We start from the raw sequence: 17,419 nt of genomic DNA, 5'->3' as shown, positions 1-17,419 counted from the left end.
ATTCGGTCCCAAGTAACACACCTTATCCCATCGCCACTTATCTTCCGCAAGCTAATTTTTCTCCAGGGCACAGGGCTTTCTTAGCTGCTATAACTTCAGCCATTGAGCCTACTAGCTATAAAGAAGAAATTTTGGACGATGTTTGGAATGACTCTATGAATAATGAGTATTCTTCTCTTACAATGCAACACACATGGGATGAAACAACTCTTCCTCCTGGAAAGACAATGATTGGTAGTAAATGGGTGTGTAAGATCAAACATCATTCTGATGGTAAGATTGCTTGCTACAAATCCCGTTTAGTGGCTCTTGGTAAGCGTCAACGTGAAGGTTTCAACTACACTGACACATTTGCTCTGGTTGCTAAGTCTACAACTGTGCGAGTTCTCCTTGAGATTGCAGCTGCCAAACGATGGGAAGTACACCAAATGGATGTTCAAAATGCGTTTTTACATGGTGATTTGCATGAGGAGATTTATATGAAGTTCCCTCCTGGTTTTGAGAATCTGGATCCTACTAAGGTTTGTCGCTTGCGTAAGTCTATCTACGAGCTTAAACAAGCGCCTCATTGTTGGTTTGTGAAGTTAAGTACTGCATTGAAGACTTATGGCTTTAAGCAAAGCAAACCCGATTACTCTCATTTTTCTTACATCAAAGGGAATGTTTGTCTACATATATTGGTCTATGTGGATGATTTTGTCATCTCCGGTAATGATCTCTCTACTATTCAGCGATTTAAGAACTACCTTAGTCAGTGTATTCACATGAAGGATTTAGGGAAGCTCAATTATTTCCTTGGCATTGAAGTAGCTCGGAATACAGAAGGCATATTTATTTCTCAACGCAAACTGGTCTTCTTGGCTCCAAACCTGTTCCTACACCTATTGAGGTTAATCATAAACTTCTTCGGGATGCTAGTCCCTTCTTTGACAAACAAGAAGCCTATCAGCGTTTGGTAGGTAGGCTCATTTACTTGACTTTCACCAGACCCGAGTTGTGTTATGTTGTTCACATTTTGTCCCAGTTTATGAAAGCGCCTCGTCAAGCTCATTGGGAGGTTGCCATTCGAACAGTTCATTATCTTAAGGGATCTCCGGGTCACGGTATTCTTCTTCCAGCTGATTCTGATCTTCGTCTAACCGCTTATTGTGATGTTGATTGGAATGGTTGTGCGTTAACTCGTCGCTCTCTTAGTGCCTACATTGTTCTTCTTGGATCATCTGCGATATCTTGGAAGACAAAGAAACAGGATACCGTGTCTATGTCTTCTTCTGAATCGGAATATTGTGTTATGGCGTGTACTTTTAAAAGAACTTAAATGGCTTAAGCAGTTGCTATCTACGTTTGGCATCCTCAACCGATGCGGTTGTTTTGTGACAGTCAATCAGCATTGTATATTGCTGCTAATCTCGTTTTTCATGAACGGACCAAACACATTGAATCAGACTGTCATTTCGTGCGTGATGCAGTTCAAGAAAAGCTTATCACTACTGATCACATTGATACTAAGGAGCAGCCTGCGAACATTCTTACTAAAGCTCTTCCTACTCCGACATTTGCGTACTTGCTCTCCAAGTTGGAGATTCAAGATCTCTCCCCTCGAACTTGAAGGGGGGGAGGGTGGGGGTATAGAGATAAGGATACATATATATTGTTGTAATCTACTCTAGATTTAGGCTTATCGTACATTCCTTATATTTAGGATCTCCCTTGTATAAATACTTTGATCGTTCTATCAATACACACAGATTACATTCCTATTCATAACAATAGTCTTTTTTTATTTTAAAACTAGATCAGGACCTGCGGTGTACCGCGGGACAAATTTTTATTTTATTTTTTATCAATATAATCTATAAATTATTAAAATATAATTTGTGTCTAAGTTTGTTGTCTGATTATTTTCAAAAATCTATTTATCTCTCATCATTGTATGACTTAATAATATGTGTTAATGTGTATAACTGAATGATATTATGTTATTTTATGTATATACTAATCTAATAATATAGACAATTTTTTGCCTAATTTCTGTAAATCTAGTAATTATTTTTTACTTAAAACATAAGTATAATTTGTATGTTTAAAATTATGAATATTTTTTTTGACCCAGAAAAAGTATTAAAAACATTCAAAAAAAGATTGAAAAAGTTATTAAACCCTCCATTATATCCTTTTATCAAAAAGACATCAATCTAGGTTCTTTGTATTTTTCGTTCTCTACTGCCGAAGATGATTAGATCCTTGTAATTTTTTGTCAAGGCGAATTGGGATTGTAGAAATGGAAGAGGTAAAATATCAGCTTGACTTGGATCCTCCATGAAGATTTGTAGGGACGCAGTCTCGGAGAAGAGCAAATGAAGCTGCCATGACGAATAAGAGCAAATGATCTTTGCGATTTTGCTGTGTAAGATGTGAGATGATATGATAGCAAGTAGAATTATTTAGAATGGTTTGTAGAGTATCGTGATAAAGGGTAGTAGTTAGTGTAATCCTTGCTGACCAAGTAGAAGATCAATATAACATTTAATTGAGCAAGTTTTGGCATCGATGATTTTATGATTACTATAGTAGAGGAAGGTGTATATATTGCGATGGTAACTAAGGTAAGGCCATTAAAAGTCTCTTCTAATCTCTTTGTATTTGATTGCCATTAAATGTATTTGATTGATTCAATAGTAGAGTAAGGAAGGTTCAGCGATGATTGTTAACGTAAGTATAAATCATGTCTATTCACACTGTATCATGAACTTACTATAGTAGAGGAAGCTGTATATACAGTGATGGTAGGTAAGGCACTTAAATGTCTCTTCTAATCTCTCCTTATTTGATTTTTCTACAAATAAGGAGGTTTTTTATTTTGTAATTAAGGATATCATTTATGTCGTTTATATTGCAATGTAAATTTTTCTACAATCTGGACTTCGATTTTTCTACAACCTAAACAAACGGAGGCCCATAAATTATGTACATCGATTATTATCAAGAGGCCCATAAAATGATAAGAGGTCGACATAATTTAATAGCATTAAATGTAAATAATTTCTTTATTAGTATTTTTGAGCAAAAACTGCTGCAAAAATACTAATATAGATGATCAATGAATGTGGTTAGAAAAAATTGGTATATGTTAAAAACAATTAATACCAATTAAATCCGATAAAACTCTTCTGTTCCCGAATTTTTCGGTTGGAACATGATAAGGAAAATTGCGTCTATATGGTATAAAATTGCTTCTTGACATTGTCATGAGCAAATTGTCGTTGCCAGTATCAAGAATCGAATCGCCAAATGCAAGAACCGCTGAAAATTTTACTATTATGAATAGCTTGAGAACATGAAATCCATAAAGAAAATAATACTACTAGAACTTTGATAAGTTTTAGGGTTTGAATGGTAATTGTGGTCAGGGCGGCCAAATCCGTCTATGGTCTGGACCGCTCTATTTTTGGGGCGGATTACAGACCGTTGCGGACCAATTCTATTTGTAAGCAAAAGTGGTTCGCAGTTGGTCCGCATCGGTCTTGTCTATGTTTTATCTGGACCGCACCACTGCGGACTACATTTGCTGAATAGTAAATAAAAAGCGGTTCAGTGCGCAGATAGATTTATCCGCCCCAACCACTGCAACCATTCACACCCATAGGGTCTTGTAGATAATCAATATGTTGACGTAAAAATAAAAATAAAGAAAATCGTTATATAAACAGTTGTACCGGAAAATAGGTATCAATTAAATGAACTGATTGATTTAGATTTGAACAGTGACAGAATTCTCATAACGGCATCAGTATTTTATCTTTTAGTAAAATAAAAAAATGTATTACGCGAGGTTTTTATCTTATTGTTGATGAGTGCACTTCAAGACACGTGTGTGTTAGTCCACATTGTATAATGATGGATTGGTCTTTAAAAACCATGTGAAGAGTGATGAAATTTTCTCTTAACATCATCAATTGATGATCAATATATATTCCACTTACAATAAATTAATAACACTACATTTTATTATAACTACGTGAGCTTAAAGAAAAACATACAGTTAATATAATGTAAGTGATTCACTACTCAATTTAACTTGTGGATGTATTTCTCGAAAAGTATCTTGGTTAAGATTTTATAGAATCGTTGGGTTGGATGGAAACCATCCCAAAACATGTAAGCAGAAACATTGGAGCACAGAAATGGAGTGAACCGATTGCAAAGTGGACCTGCTTCCACAAATCCAGTTCCACAACAACCTTTCTTTATTTCTTCAAACCCTGCATTAATTCTCAACTCAAGAGTTATATAAACATGATCTCCATGAAAGTAGTACTACTTATAAAAAGTCAAGTTTGCCATGGTCCAATATTTACCATAATCTGAAGAATATTCTATGATGTGACTGAAAGCAGAGTATATGTCAATGTAAATGATATTGGAATTTGGTAGGGTTTTTGCTAATTCGTCCAAAGTGATGGAGAGTTTGGCGTTGAAGAGCTGAGAAGCATAGTTTATATCTTGAGCACAATCTCTACGAAGACCTCCTTTTAGAGTTCTTTGTAATGGTACGCATCCAAGTGGTGGTGTTCCCAGCACTGCTATTTGTCTTGCTCCATATTCATATAATTGCTGTTCAATTGTATCCATATACATATGTTATTGTTATTAAGTTATTACGTTAGTGCCTGTAGAGCGATATCTTTGAAAGGGAAATTTACACACCATATATAGTATCCGGTTTATACTTTACGTATGTACATCATCATATATTAAACATTAATCCTGACTTAATTTATTAAATTTACTTCCACATATGTCACTTTTAAAATTAAATTTATTGAGTTATATATTGCTTAAAAATTGTGTTATTATGATAGTTCACTTTTCAGTATTTTCTTATCTTACAATAAATCATATAATATATAGTTTTAGAAAATCAATGGACATATTACCAAATTATGTAATTTTTCAAATCCTGTTTTGTTGTTGTTGTTGGTGTCAATTGTCTTATATTCTTATTAGTTAGGGGATAAAGTAATTGAACGAACGTTTGGTGAAATTTATGAACTTCAGAAAAAATAGAAGATGGATGAAAAGCATAAATGTAAGGTACGTACCATAACAAAACTTGCGGCAGAGTTAGCCATCTTTGAAGTATAGTAGTTAATATCGTCTTTGAGCCATTGAGCACCTTGACCGTAGTATGTAATAACCAAATCGTTGCTGCCTGCGACCACAACGGATACGCCCTTGGCTAAAAGTTGATCGGTCTTCTCTTTCCCTATTAACCTCTTAACTCTCGTGATATGTCGTTGAAAATATGTCAACTGGTCCAACATTGACTTTACTCTCTGATTATATTTTGCCCAGATGATTAGGGTAAAAGTTTAGACATATAAATATATAACTAGAGGGGACTTATTTGCATCTTACTGATATTTTGGGTGTCAAAGGGTAATAGCCACTACCACCAGAAGCAAATGATACACCGGTGAGAAGGTCTTCAAGTTGTACATCGGGGTCAAAATATGCCGGTACTATTGGTTTTACTCCCAAAAATTCGGCTACAAGATTAGAATCAAATCATTTTTTTTTTTAACTGCAAAACGCACAATTCATTTTTTGTCTTAAAATTTTGTCTACAATTAATGGTTAATTATGAGAGCATCAAAACAAAATCATACGTACTATACAATTTCTTTTTTTTTGATCGAGTAAGTTCTGTTCACTTAAAGAAACAAACAAATATATTGTCTTAATTGAATAATGAAATTAACATATATATATTAGCGTAATGTATGTTATGAAAAAAAAAAAAAATAGAATACATATTTGCCAAGGTCGACACAATATAAGAAGAGGAAATTAGAAAGAGAGAGAGTATACGAACATATATAATCGGAAGCGACCTTGCCGTTGCTGAATCTATCAGTGGCAACTCCGGATGGAAAATTCATACCATATGGAGGAAAATTACACCTCGTTTCTGTTGTTAGATTATTATTATTTCCCGTATCTTCAAAGAACAGAGAGAATAAAGGTGAATTTGTCTTCTAAATTTATATTTTCGATAATGATATTTTTGAGTGTTTACAGTTTTTTATATACACTACTTAAGAACAATCTAGAATATACAGCTGTCTAGGGTGATTCATCCTCTGTGTTTTGCAAAGATTGCAGAGGTGCATATTTGTTCTTATTAGAGCAGTTGGTCTTGTCTGGAGACGTCATTTTCACCTTCATACGAACGGTCTTCGTGCTTGCAGGCGTGACTGCGACAGGGTGAGATGTTGTCTTCAATGTCTTCTTCTGTTGTATTTGAACGTGTGGGCTTGACTGGATTTGGGCCTTTGTTGAGGTTGTGTCGAGGCCCATTGTTATATCTTCTACACCCTCCCTCAAACTTGGCGTGGAAGGTTGCGGAGAAACAGACACACCAAGTTTGCGTCGAAGATCAGTGAAGGACGGCCGAGGTAATGGTTTGGTGAAGACATCGGCAAGCTGAAGATGGGCTGGAATGTGATGTGTTTCAATGAGACCAAGTGCCACCCGCTCTCGTATGTAGTGGAAGTCTTTGTCGAAATGTTTGGTGCGATTGTGCAGAGCAGGGTTGGCGGAGAGATAAACAGCAGATAGATTATCACAGAAGACTTTGTTTGGTTGATGTTGCGGTACTCCAATATCTCGAAGCAGAGATGAGATCCAGGTGAGTTCACGAGCAACAGTAGAGAGAGCTCGATACTCTGCTTCAGTGGAGGAGTTTGAGACGGTGGATTGTCTTTTAGCAGACCAAGAGACCAGAGTGGATCCCAAAAGGATGCAGAAGCCGCCAGTGGAGCGTCTTGTGTCCTTACAGCCTGCGTAATCACTGTCACAAAAGGCTGACAAAACCGGATTGTTGTGTTTTCTGATGGGAAGACCCATGTTGAGTGTCCCTTTGAGATATCTGAGGATCCGCTTGAGGAGACCAAAGTCTGAGTTCGTAGGAGCGTGCATCTTTTGACAGATAAAATTGACAGCAAATTGAAGATCAGGTCGAGTGATAGTAAGATACTGCAATTTACCTGCTAGACTCCGATAGTAAGTTGGTTCCGGGAACGGTGTTGTGTCAGGTTTGTCTAGATGTTGAGGAAGAGGCGTTGGCATCGGATTGCACTCTGACATGCCAGCTTGGTGAAGAATGTCAGAAGCATAAGCAGTTTGATGCAGAAACAGACCATTGCTGAACGATTCAATCTCCACCCCAAGGAAGTAGCGTGGAGGACCAAGGTCTTTCATGGAGAATCGAGTGTTGAGAGCATTGAGGAGTTGTTCCAGAAGTAGGTCATCACTTCCAGTAAGAAGAATATCATCCACATAGAGAAGCAAAATGAGTATTTCTCCTTGGTGATGACACACAAACAAGGATGGATCCGCTGTACTACATTCAAAACCAAAGTCAAGGAGAAAATTGCTAAATGTGTCAAACCAAGCTCGTGGGGCTTGTTTGAGTCCGTACAGAGCCTTGGTGAGTTTACACACATAATCTGGTTTTGCTGGATCAACAAAACCTGAAGGTTGAGACATGTACACCGGTTCTTGCAATTCACCGTGAAGGAAGGCATTGGAGACATCAAGCTGTTTTAAGGACCAGTCATGATCTACAGTAGTATCGAGAACAAGGCGTATAGTTGCGGTTCTTACCACTGGACTGAACGTCTCAAGATAGTCGATACCCTCCTCTTGATCAAAACCTTTGGCGACAAGTCTAGCTTTCAACTTATCAATTGTCCCATCAGGCTTGTGTTTGGTTTTAAAGACCCATTTGGAATCCAAAATGTTCATGTCATCGGTTGGTTCCACCAGTGACCAAGTGTTCATCATATGGATTCTGCCAATTTCTTCCATAACTGCTCAATCCACCCAGGGTGTTTCATTGCCGAGACAATACTCTTTGGCTCATCAGTGGTGAACTTAGAAGCGATCAGAGCATACCTGGGATTTGGTCGATGGATCCCATCTTTGGATCTTGTAGTCATCTGATGAATGTTGGTTGGTAAAGCAGGGATAACACTTTGATCAGTAGCGACTGCAGTGTCTGCTGTTTCAGTGTCTTCTGCAGTTTCAGAGTCAGAGTCAGAGAGGAGGTCAATGTCTGCGTCGACTTGATTATTGGTATCTAACTCATCTTGTGTGTGAACATGTGGTTCAAGGATAGGCTCAGGTTGCGGATGTGAGTTGGTTGTATGTTGAACATGTGGTAGGTCTGTTGCAGAAGCTAGTGGTAGTTCTGTTGCAGAGGCTATCGGTTGGTGGACTGAAGNGTACACTAACGGTTTGAGTAGAGCGCAACAAACACTTGATTCTGCAGCACATATAGTCCTGTTCTACGAGGACCCTTGGACACCACTTTCTGAGTGGTTAAGTCAATTATATATACTGAATTAGAATCAAAGAACACTCCACAAGNCATGTAGTAGAGCTTCGTGTGGACTTACATTCTGCAAGACTGTGGAGGGAAGAAGGTTGACAAGATAATTTGCAGTGTAGAACGCTTCTACCCAGTATTTGAACGGTGTGTGGCTATGGAACAACATAGATAAACCGAGTTCCACCAAGTGTCGATGCTTTCTCTCAGCAAGGCCATTTTGTTGTGGAGTGTAGGGGCAGGATAGCTGATGATGAATGCCATGATCTTGAAAATGTTTCTTTAAGGTGTTGTTTGTAAACTCTCCACCTCCATCACTTTGAAAGATCTTGATTTTTGTATTAAACTGATTCTCGACTAACTTTTGAAACGCCATGAATATAGAGGTAAAGTCGGATTTCAAACGCAGAGGATAGAACCAAGAGTATCTTGAGTGATCATCAATAAAAACAGCATAATATTTGAACCCTTGGTTTGATACAACTGGTGATGGCCCCCAGAGATCACAATGAACTTTCTCTAGGGTTTTTAAAGTTCTAGAATCAGAAGAAAAAAACTGCAACTTGTTACTCTTTCCCATCTGGCAAGGCTCACAAATGGGAGAAGTTCTGCTCTTATTCACTTCAATCTCCTTGCTGGCTTGAAGGAGCTGTAGAATCTTGTAGTTTGAGTGTCCTAACCGATGATGCCAAGTATCCAGGGTTGCTGTACACTAACGGTTTGAGTAGAGCGCAACAAACACTTGATTCTGCAGCACATATAGTCCTGTTCTACGAGGACCCTTGGACACCACTTTCTGAGTGGTTAAGTCAATTATATATACTGAATTAGAATCAAAGAACACTCCACAAGGATAATCATCACATAACTTGCCCACAGATAAGAGATCTTTCTTTATATCAGGACATACGAGAACTTCATGTAAGGGAATTGTACCTTTAGCAGAAGAAATGGTGGTGGATCCAACATGTGTGATGGGAAGGTAAGCTCCATCACCAACCATCATTGCATCAATTCCGTCATAAGCTTTTGCTTCCTGCAGTCCAGACGTCGAGGATGTTATGTGAGCCGTAGCTGCAGAGTCTGGATGCCACTCACGACCACTATCATCAGAGACTTGAAGAGAAGCAAACACTTGAGTGGGAACTTCAGTTTGATAGTTGTTATCAAAACGATTGTAGCATTTGATAGCTGTGTGACCAATGCGGCCACAAATTTGACAGATTGGGCGCTGTCCTTGAGATGGAGAGACAGATTGGTGCTGGAGAAGCCTCTGTCGCGAGTAGTGTAGCCTCCTCTGCCTCTGTTTTGGCCAAATCGACCACCACGACCTCTCTGACTGGGTTGAAACTGAGGAGCACACGGATTTGTCTTGTCGGTCATGAATGCAAGATGAGGAGTGACCGAAGATGCATCATCATACGACTGGAGTTTGTTATCAAATCCTTGGACTTCTGACACAACATCATTGAACGTAGGAGGTGAGAGCTTGCTCAAGGAACTCTGAATGACAGTTGCTATAGGGTCGTATTCTCGACCTAAACCGTTCAAGAAACCAAAGATCTTCATGGATTCGTCAACTGGTTTGCCGATGGAGCTAAGGGAGTCACAAATGGATTTGAATTCACGACAGTAGGTAGAAAGAGATTTTTCCTTCTTTGACAGAAGCTGAAGACTGCGTCGGAGAGAGAATTCTCTGGCGACACTGCTCTTGTTGAAGTTTTCGGCGAGAGCAAGCCAAATCTCACGAGCCGTGGGGAGGCTGTGAACATGACCTAACACTTCTTCAGAAAGAGTCCCAAACAGCCACGACCTGACAAGCTGATCGGTACAGAACCAAGACTCATACTGCGAGTTGGTGACTTCACTGGAGACATCGTCTTGGACAACTTGACGTGTCTTTGTTGGAGCAGAAACGGCTCCATTGACAAACCCTATGAGCTTGTGACTCGATAGGAGAGACTCAAATTGAGTCTTCCACAGCAAGTAGTTGCTGTTGTTGAGTTTCAGAGTGACAGAACTCGAGACATGGACATTGTCTGGAAACGGGTATGAGGAAGCCATTAGAATGCCTGTTAGAGCTTAGAATGGCTCTGATACCATGAAAGAACAGAGAGAACAAAGGTGAATTTGTCTTGTAAACTTATATTTTCGATAATGATATTTTTGAGTGTTTACAGTTTCTTATATACACTACTTGAGAACAATCTAGAATATACAACTGTCTAGGGTGAGTCATCCTCTGTTTTGCAGAGATTGCAGAGGTGCATATTTGTTCTTATTAGAGCAGTTGGTCTTGTCTGGAGACGTCGTTTTCACCTTCGTACGAACGGTCTTCGTGCTTGCAGGCGTGACTGCGACAGGGTGAGATGTTGTCTTCAATGTCTTCTTCTGTTGTATTTGAACATGTGGGCTTGACTGGATTTGGGCCTTTGTTGAGGTTGTGTTGAGGCCCATTGTTATATCTTCTACATATCTATGATCGAATCCCCAAAAAAGAACACTGCCGGTGTGGTTTTGTTATGTGGTGGTGACGGAGATGGGTTGGGTGGTGGGCCTGGCCCTGATTCTGGCAGTGGCCATGGCCGTCGACGTCGGTGGTGGTTCACTTGGGAATGGGTGGTGGTCACGAAGAAGAGACAAAAACAAAATGATAATAAAAGAAAGAAGACACATCCAATTAATCTGGAATAAATCAGCCTATGTTGTTTCATGGTTCTATGCCTATACAATTCTCTAACAAAATTTGTAGATGAAAAAAATGTAGAAACGATACTAATTTGCATGTGTTTATACCACTAATGATGTCATTAATTCTGTGTATGTGTAACAGTATACATCTTAATCTTTTTTGGACATGCGATTTTTGTGCCGTGTCTAAGTTGCGTATATCATAAGGTTTCTTTTATCACACGTTATGAGGATTAGTTAGGATCCAAAGCAGTATATTGTTTCTTTTTTTGTTAAACAAAAACAGTGTTCCTACGTAAGTGTAAACCAGTTGCCAATCGAACTTAATTCTCTCATGTCCCATCCATATATGGTTTACTAAAATCTCCTGAGAAAGAAACTGTATAGTTGAACATATCTCAAATAGAAGCATAAATGATCATTATATTATTTTATCTTAGTATCCATATAATATGATTCATCTTTAATTTTTTATTTTTGAGAAATACCCTAAAATAACACTATAACAAGTTTTATGGACAACTATAGCACACATTCCATAAATTTCCATAAATAGCACTATTTAACATATTAAAATATTTAAAATTAATTTTTAGAATTTTTATTTTATGATTGGGTTCTCAATTTCACATTTAGGATATAGTTTTGAGAGGTATGGTTTAGTATTTTAAATTTATGATTTAATTTTGAATGATTAATTGGTGCTATTTTTGGAATTTTAGAGATGTTGTATTAAATTTGAAAAAAAAAAACTTATTTTGGTGCTATTTTTAAAAATTTTTCTTTATTTTTACGTTATAATGACAAAAATACTAAATAAGTTGTCTCGGACATGCAATGTACGTGACCGAGTGTGAAATTAATTATAGTGTCTCTTTTTGATCACACATTTTCGAACCTCCTAATATTTAGCTTTAACTAGGCGAGCATTTCTTTGATTTTTTTTCTTTTTTCTTTTATCAAGTATAACTTTAAACTTTCAAAATTAATTTTAGTTTGCTTCGGAATTGGTTTCAACTTCTCAAAGATCTAAATGCCATTTTCGAATGAACTAACTTTGTATTTTGATCGCTATCATTTCAAATTTTCAACAGCTTATATGCAAAAGCGTTTGTCTATCAGCGTAAAGTCGTAGACACAAACTAAATTGATGAAGTCGCACACAGCTCTCTTAAGAAACTATATCATATTCTAAAATTTACTGTGTTAGTTTTATTCTTTTAATACACTGGATATAAATCATAGAATTTAACTAAATTGTTCATACAAAAATCAAGAACTCAGAATTACAGACTAAAACTTAGTACATCACGAACATGACTGGATAAGGATTCATTTAACACAAAAGAAAAATCTTTCATAGTACTATCTCAAATGTTGTTTTGCTTAACGACATTAATAATTAGTCACAGAAACGGCTCATGTATTCCACATTATTACATTGCAAAAGTTTTTATTTTCGTATGAGCTAAATAATGTAAAAAAAAGAAGTTATTATTTAGATAAAATATAACCGTATTCGTTTACAAGTGCTTTGTTTATAGTTTCATAAGCTTTCTGAGTAGGATGCATACCGTCCCAAAACAAATAAGACGATGTATTGGGACATATTTTCGATGTAGACTTTTTGCAGAGGGCACCTGCGCTCAATAATCCTGTTTTGCAACACGGTTTCTTTACCTCTTCAAATCCTGCATGCAAATATTTTGAAAAATTAATATGCATGCATGATCGTATATTATAAATAGCTATAGCGTTAAATTATATGAATTGTCACAATGAATTATTTACCATAATCCCCGGGAGTTTCTAGCATCTGACTGAAGACAGTGTAGATGTCCATATAAACCAATGTAGAATTTGGTAGCGTTTTTGACAGTTGACCCAAGATCAGGATGAGTTTAGAGTTGAAAAGCTGAGCAGCATAATTAAGCTCTTCGTTGCATTTTTTCATTTTTTTTACTAGTTGTGATGGTACACATCCAAGTGGTGGTGCTCCTATCACTCCTACACGTCTTGCTCCATATCCATACAATTGCTGCATACGCCCAATTTATACATTTACTTTATATTATTTACGAATTGAAATATCATTTTTGATAATCGAGTCACATAATATACCCAAAATGACGTAATCTTTTATACATATGTAGGCTTGTAGCCCAATAGTTTAAGTCCCTAAATTTTTTTTAAAAAAAAAAAAAAAAAAAAGTATGCTAATTTCGCAAGTTAAATAATGTTTGGACGTAAATTTATGAAGTTAGAAAAGCATAAAATAGGAGGATATATATAAATAACACGTACCAAAACGAAACTGGCGGCAGAATCAGCAATGAAAGTGGTATAGGAGTCGATGTCATTTTTGAGTCGTTGAGCACCACTTCCAAAATATGTAATGATCAAATCATTACTTCCCGCTACGACGATTGCTACTCCTTTGGATATTATCTTATTGGTCTTCTCTAAACCTGCCAACACTTCTCCAGTCTGCTCTTGTCTTACTACCTTATTTACTTTCTCTATGTAGTCTTGGAAATATGTCAATTGGTCGAGCATTGGTATTGCATTCTGATTTAAATAAACCAAATGAATGATTATGGCTGCAAATACAATAAATCATATGACAATGATGATAAAATTGATTCGAACTTACCGCTGCTTTGGATGTCACAGGGTTGTAGCCAGCACCACCCGAGGCAAAAGAGACGCCCGTAAGAAGATCGTTTGGTTGTGTTTTCGAGTCGAAATATGCAGGTACGATATCTTTTACTCCAAGATATTTGGCTATTGGGATTAAGGAGACAAAAAAAAATGTAACTAATTTGAAATTGGGTTTACTTCTTTTCTCATCATGTTTTATAGCGAGAGTACAAACCTAGATAATCGGAAGCAACCCTTCCATTGCTGAATCTACCAGTGGCAACTCCGAATTTGAAATCCATACCATAGGGACGATAATTACTTTTCATCTTTGTTTGTCGGTTATTGTTATTTCCTGTGTCGAAGACCGAATCCCCAAAGAAAAATACGGCCGGTATGGTTTTGTTCTCTGGCTTAGGTGGTGACGGAGCAGGTTTTGGCTTTGGGGCAGGCGGTGGTGTTGGGATAGGTTTTGGAGTTGGGGCAGGTGGTGGCTTATTCTTTGGAGCTGGTGGCGCTGGCTTTGGTGGTGATGGACATGGGACTGGCTTTGGTGCTGGTGGTGGCGCTGGCTTTGGTGCTGGTGGTGGCGCTGGTTTAGGTGGTGTTGGTGGGCATGCTGGTGGTGGCTTTGGTTGGGGCTTAGGTGCTGGTGGTGGGCATGCAGATGGGCTTGGTGCTGGTGGTGGGCAGGCAGATGGGCTAGGTGCTGGTGGTGGCTTGGGTTGCGGCTTTGGTGGTGTTGGTGGGCATGGAGATGGTCCTGGTGGTGAGACAGGTTTTGGTGATGGGCTAGGTGGTGGGGAAGGCTTAGGTAATGGGTCAAATGCTGGTGGATCCATCGGCCACGGCTGTGGATACGGCCGAGGCCACATTGGCCAAGGCCAGAGCCGTCTATGCATGACTTGAGCATTGGTCGTTGTCAAGAAGAAGATACAAAAGGATAAGAGAAAGAAAATACAACGAGATATTCTCGAATATGAACAAGAATCGACCAAGGAAGATCGCGTCATGGTTTTACTACCAGTAGTAAGAAATAACAGTTTTCATTCAAGTGTTTGCCACTGTCGTCATGGCAATATGTGCGTGCGCATGTATATATATGCATAATGCATTACGTATATCGGGACATGCGATTTATGTGGCCTTTTTCAAGTTGCATGTGTCTCAAGGCTTCTGTCATCACACAATTTGAGACCTCCCTTATATTCGGTCTCTAGTTACAAGCTGGAACTTAACTCTTCCTAGCATCTCTCGTAACTCATGAATCCACAGAAACTCATGAGAAAGAAACTATATTAATTTTCACTATCTTTGATTATTGGAGTAACTAATGTTTTTTTTTTGGCTAATAATGTATATATATAAATAGCTTCCCACAAAATTTAGTAACATCAATTCCAAAAGCTGATGCATGTACAGGGCGACTGTGTCTGAGGGTGAGAAGTTCCTAGTGGATTGGCTTTCTTTTAGACTTTCGTTTAATGGCCATATCATATGATTTAGATTATACTTTAGTTAAAGTTTTGTTTCCACCAATCATTTTTCTCTCTCCGATCCCTCTTTGTTGGAATGAGATGGATTTAATCAAGTGAAACAAGAAGAAGGTGTTATGATTCGGTCAAATTCATCACACAATTATAACAGCATTTTACACTCTGTTCTTTTATACTTTTTTTTGGTTTTTATTCGGTCAAATTCATATCATATGTCAATATCAATCTTTAGAAAACCAACTGTATTTCTCGATCCATACCAATCTATCTATATGTATAATACAATTATAATCATGTTTTAATAACATTAATCCAAATGAGGCATCTTTAAATTACTTTTACTTAGCCAAATTAATCTATCTCAAACATCATCAAAATATGTATATCTTAAATTTACATTTATTTATCTTTCATAGAAAGCTCCCATGTCATTCTCTACAAACTTTTGGCTTAAGATCTTATAAGCTCTTTCAGTTGGATGGTAAGAGTCCCAAAACATATAAGAAGACACATTCTTGCAAAGAAGTGATGTAAATTTATTGCAAAGCGGACCTAATTCAAATAGCCCCGTCCCGCAACATCCTCTATCAATCTCATCAAATCCTGCAAAAATTCAAAAGAAAGAAAGAAAAAAAAACCCATAATCTCAAAAACTCAGTCTCACAAAAACACCATTGAAGAGTTAGCAGTTGAGCATGATTACCATATTTTTGGGGGTTTTGAATCATATCATCGAAAGCAGCGTAGATGTCAATATACACCAACGTGGTGTTTTGCAAGGTTTTAGCCAATGCATTCAAACTTGTGGAGAGTTTGGAATTGAAAAGCTGAGCTGCAAAGTTTAGTTCTTTAGCACATTTTCTTCTAAGTCCTCCTCTTGAGGTTCTCTGTATCGGTATACACCCGATGGGAGAAATACCAATGAATCCTATTTTTCTTGCTCCTGATTCATAAAGTTGCTGCCAATATATTTAAACTCATATTCATTAGGATTTATTTACTATTTCATATCAAAAATTGGATCAGAGGATTAGATTCACGTACCATAGCAAAACTTGTAGCAGAGTTAGCCATAAAAGTGGTATATGAATCGATGTCATACAAGAATTCTTCCAAGTGTTCACCATAATAGGTATTGGCCAGATCGTCGCTGCCCGCTACCACTATGGCTAGACCTTGAGATATTATGTGCTCAGCTTTCTCTTTTCCCACAAAGCCTTTCACTTTCTCTATGTATTCTTGAAAGTATGCCAACTGTTTTGACATAGGTATTGCACTCTACATATAGTAACATTGATAACACGTTCAAAACCAAATCAAATCAATTGGAAATATTAATAATGAAGGAGATAATTAAACCAAAAATAAAATAATGAAGGAGATAAAAACCAAAGAATTGACGTTATTACTACTACAATAGGTGTCAAAGGATCGAAGCCAGAACCACCCGAAGCAAAGGATACACCAGTGAGAAGATCTTCCTTGGTCAGTCCCGGTCTCAAATATGCCGGTACAATTGGTTTTACTCCTAAATAATCCGCTGTGAAATTCAGAAACAGAAAAACCAACTTTCGTAAGATGAAAATATACATGGAAAAGTTCTATTATCTTTTGCAACATTGTCTAGTTAAGAGTAAGTATATTCATTTACATAGAAGCCTACTTAGATAGAGAAGCATGAATAGTTTTTGTATGTATATAGTTTATATGTTTAGTCTCATGTTATGATGATAAAAGACAAGGAGGCTGGCAAGTCACCTATAAAATCAGAAGGGATTTTGCCGTTGCAAAATCTGCCGGTGGGAACTCCATCTGGAAAATTCATGCCATAGGGGAGAAAATCAGCTTTGATCAATGTCAAAATGTAATCATTATTTCCTGTGTCTAAGATTGAATCCCCAAAGGCAAATATAGCCGGAAATGTCATGTTATGTGCCCTAGGTGGCGCTGGTTCAGGGGCTGGCCCTGGACTAGGACCTGGCTTTGGCTTTGGTGTAGGGGCAGGGGCAGGTCCTGGATTTGGAACTCGCTGTAAGCGATGTGCTGAAGTATGCATTGCCAAGAAGAAGGTAAAAAATAGTGAGATAAACAAAACACATCGAGATAGTTTCGAACTAGAAAAAGAACAAGAACAAGAAACCACAATATCTTTCAACATGCTCGCTATATGTTCTTAATGTCTGATAAGAAAAAAAAAAAA

The 17,419-nt window shown here is 37.6% G+C and overlaps 3 protein-coding genes across 4 annotated transcripts in view; all 3 read right to left on the bottom strand.

Moving 5' to 3' along the window:
* On the bottom strand, nucleotides 4,069-11,167 carry LOC104740714 (GDSL esterase/lipase At1g20120-like). The gene is made up of 6 exons (XM_010461396.2): nucleotides 10,871-11,167; nucleotides 5,876-6,003; nucleotides 5,419-5,549; nucleotides 5,103-5,336; nucleotides 4,359-4,614; nucleotides 4,069-4,262 (listed from the first exon to the last, which is right to left on the bottom strand). Exons 1-6 carry the CDS (start codon nucleotides 11,104-11,106, stop codon nucleotides 4,069-4,071), a joined length of 1,179 nt encoding a protein of 392 aa, XP_010459698.1. The 5' UTR covers nucleotides 11,107-11,167.
* LOC104740713 (anther-specific proline-rich protein APG-like) lies at nucleotides 12,486-14,790 on the bottom strand. Its single transcript, XM_010461395.1, has 5 exons — nucleotides 13,959-14,790; nucleotides 13,737-13,867; nucleotides 13,388-13,651; nucleotides 12,875-13,121; nucleotides 12,486-12,774 (listed from the first exon to the last, which is right to left on the bottom strand). The coding sequence occupies exons 1-5, from the start codon at nucleotides 14,734-14,736 to the stop codon at nucleotides 12,578-12,580; spliced, it is 1,617 nt and encodes a 538-aa protein (XP_010459697.1). The 5' UTR covers nucleotides 14,737-14,790; the 3' UTR covers nucleotides 12,486-12,577.
* Nucleotides 15,579-17,419, bottom strand: part of LOC104740712 (GDSL esterase/lipase At1g20120-like) — a 2,752-nt gene continuing 911 nt past the window's right edge. The window contains exons 2-6 of one of the 2 annotated variants that reach the window (XM_019236332.1): nucleotides 16,978-17,262; nucleotides 16,629-16,759; nucleotides 16,264-16,497; nucleotides 15,923-16,178; nucleotides 15,579-15,822 (exon numbers count right to left, since the gene is read on the bottom strand). In XM_019236332.1, coding sequence (XP_019091877.1) covers nucleotides 15,623-15,822; nucleotides 15,923-16,178; nucleotides 16,264-16,497; nucleotides 16,629-16,759; nucleotides 16,978-17,262 — 1,106 coding nt within the window. In that variant the 3' untranslated portion in view covers nucleotides 15,579-15,622. Of the gene's footprint in view, nucleotides 15,823-15,922; nucleotides 16,179-16,263; nucleotides 16,498-16,628; nucleotides 16,760-16,977; nucleotides 17,387-17,419 lie in introns of those variants that run through there. The other variant, XM_010461392.2, reaches the window with a different exon arrangement.

This window comes from Camelina sativa, chromosome 14, assembly GCF_000633955.1.
Source record: "Camelina sativa cultivar DH55 chromosome 14, Cs, whole genome shotgun sequence".
In the NCBI taxonomy this organism is placed as follows: Eukaryota; Viridiplantae; Streptophyta; class Magnoliopsida; order Brassicales; family Brassicaceae; genus Camelina; species Camelina sativa.
This window is presented reverse-complemented; position numbering and strand designations above follow the sequence as displayed.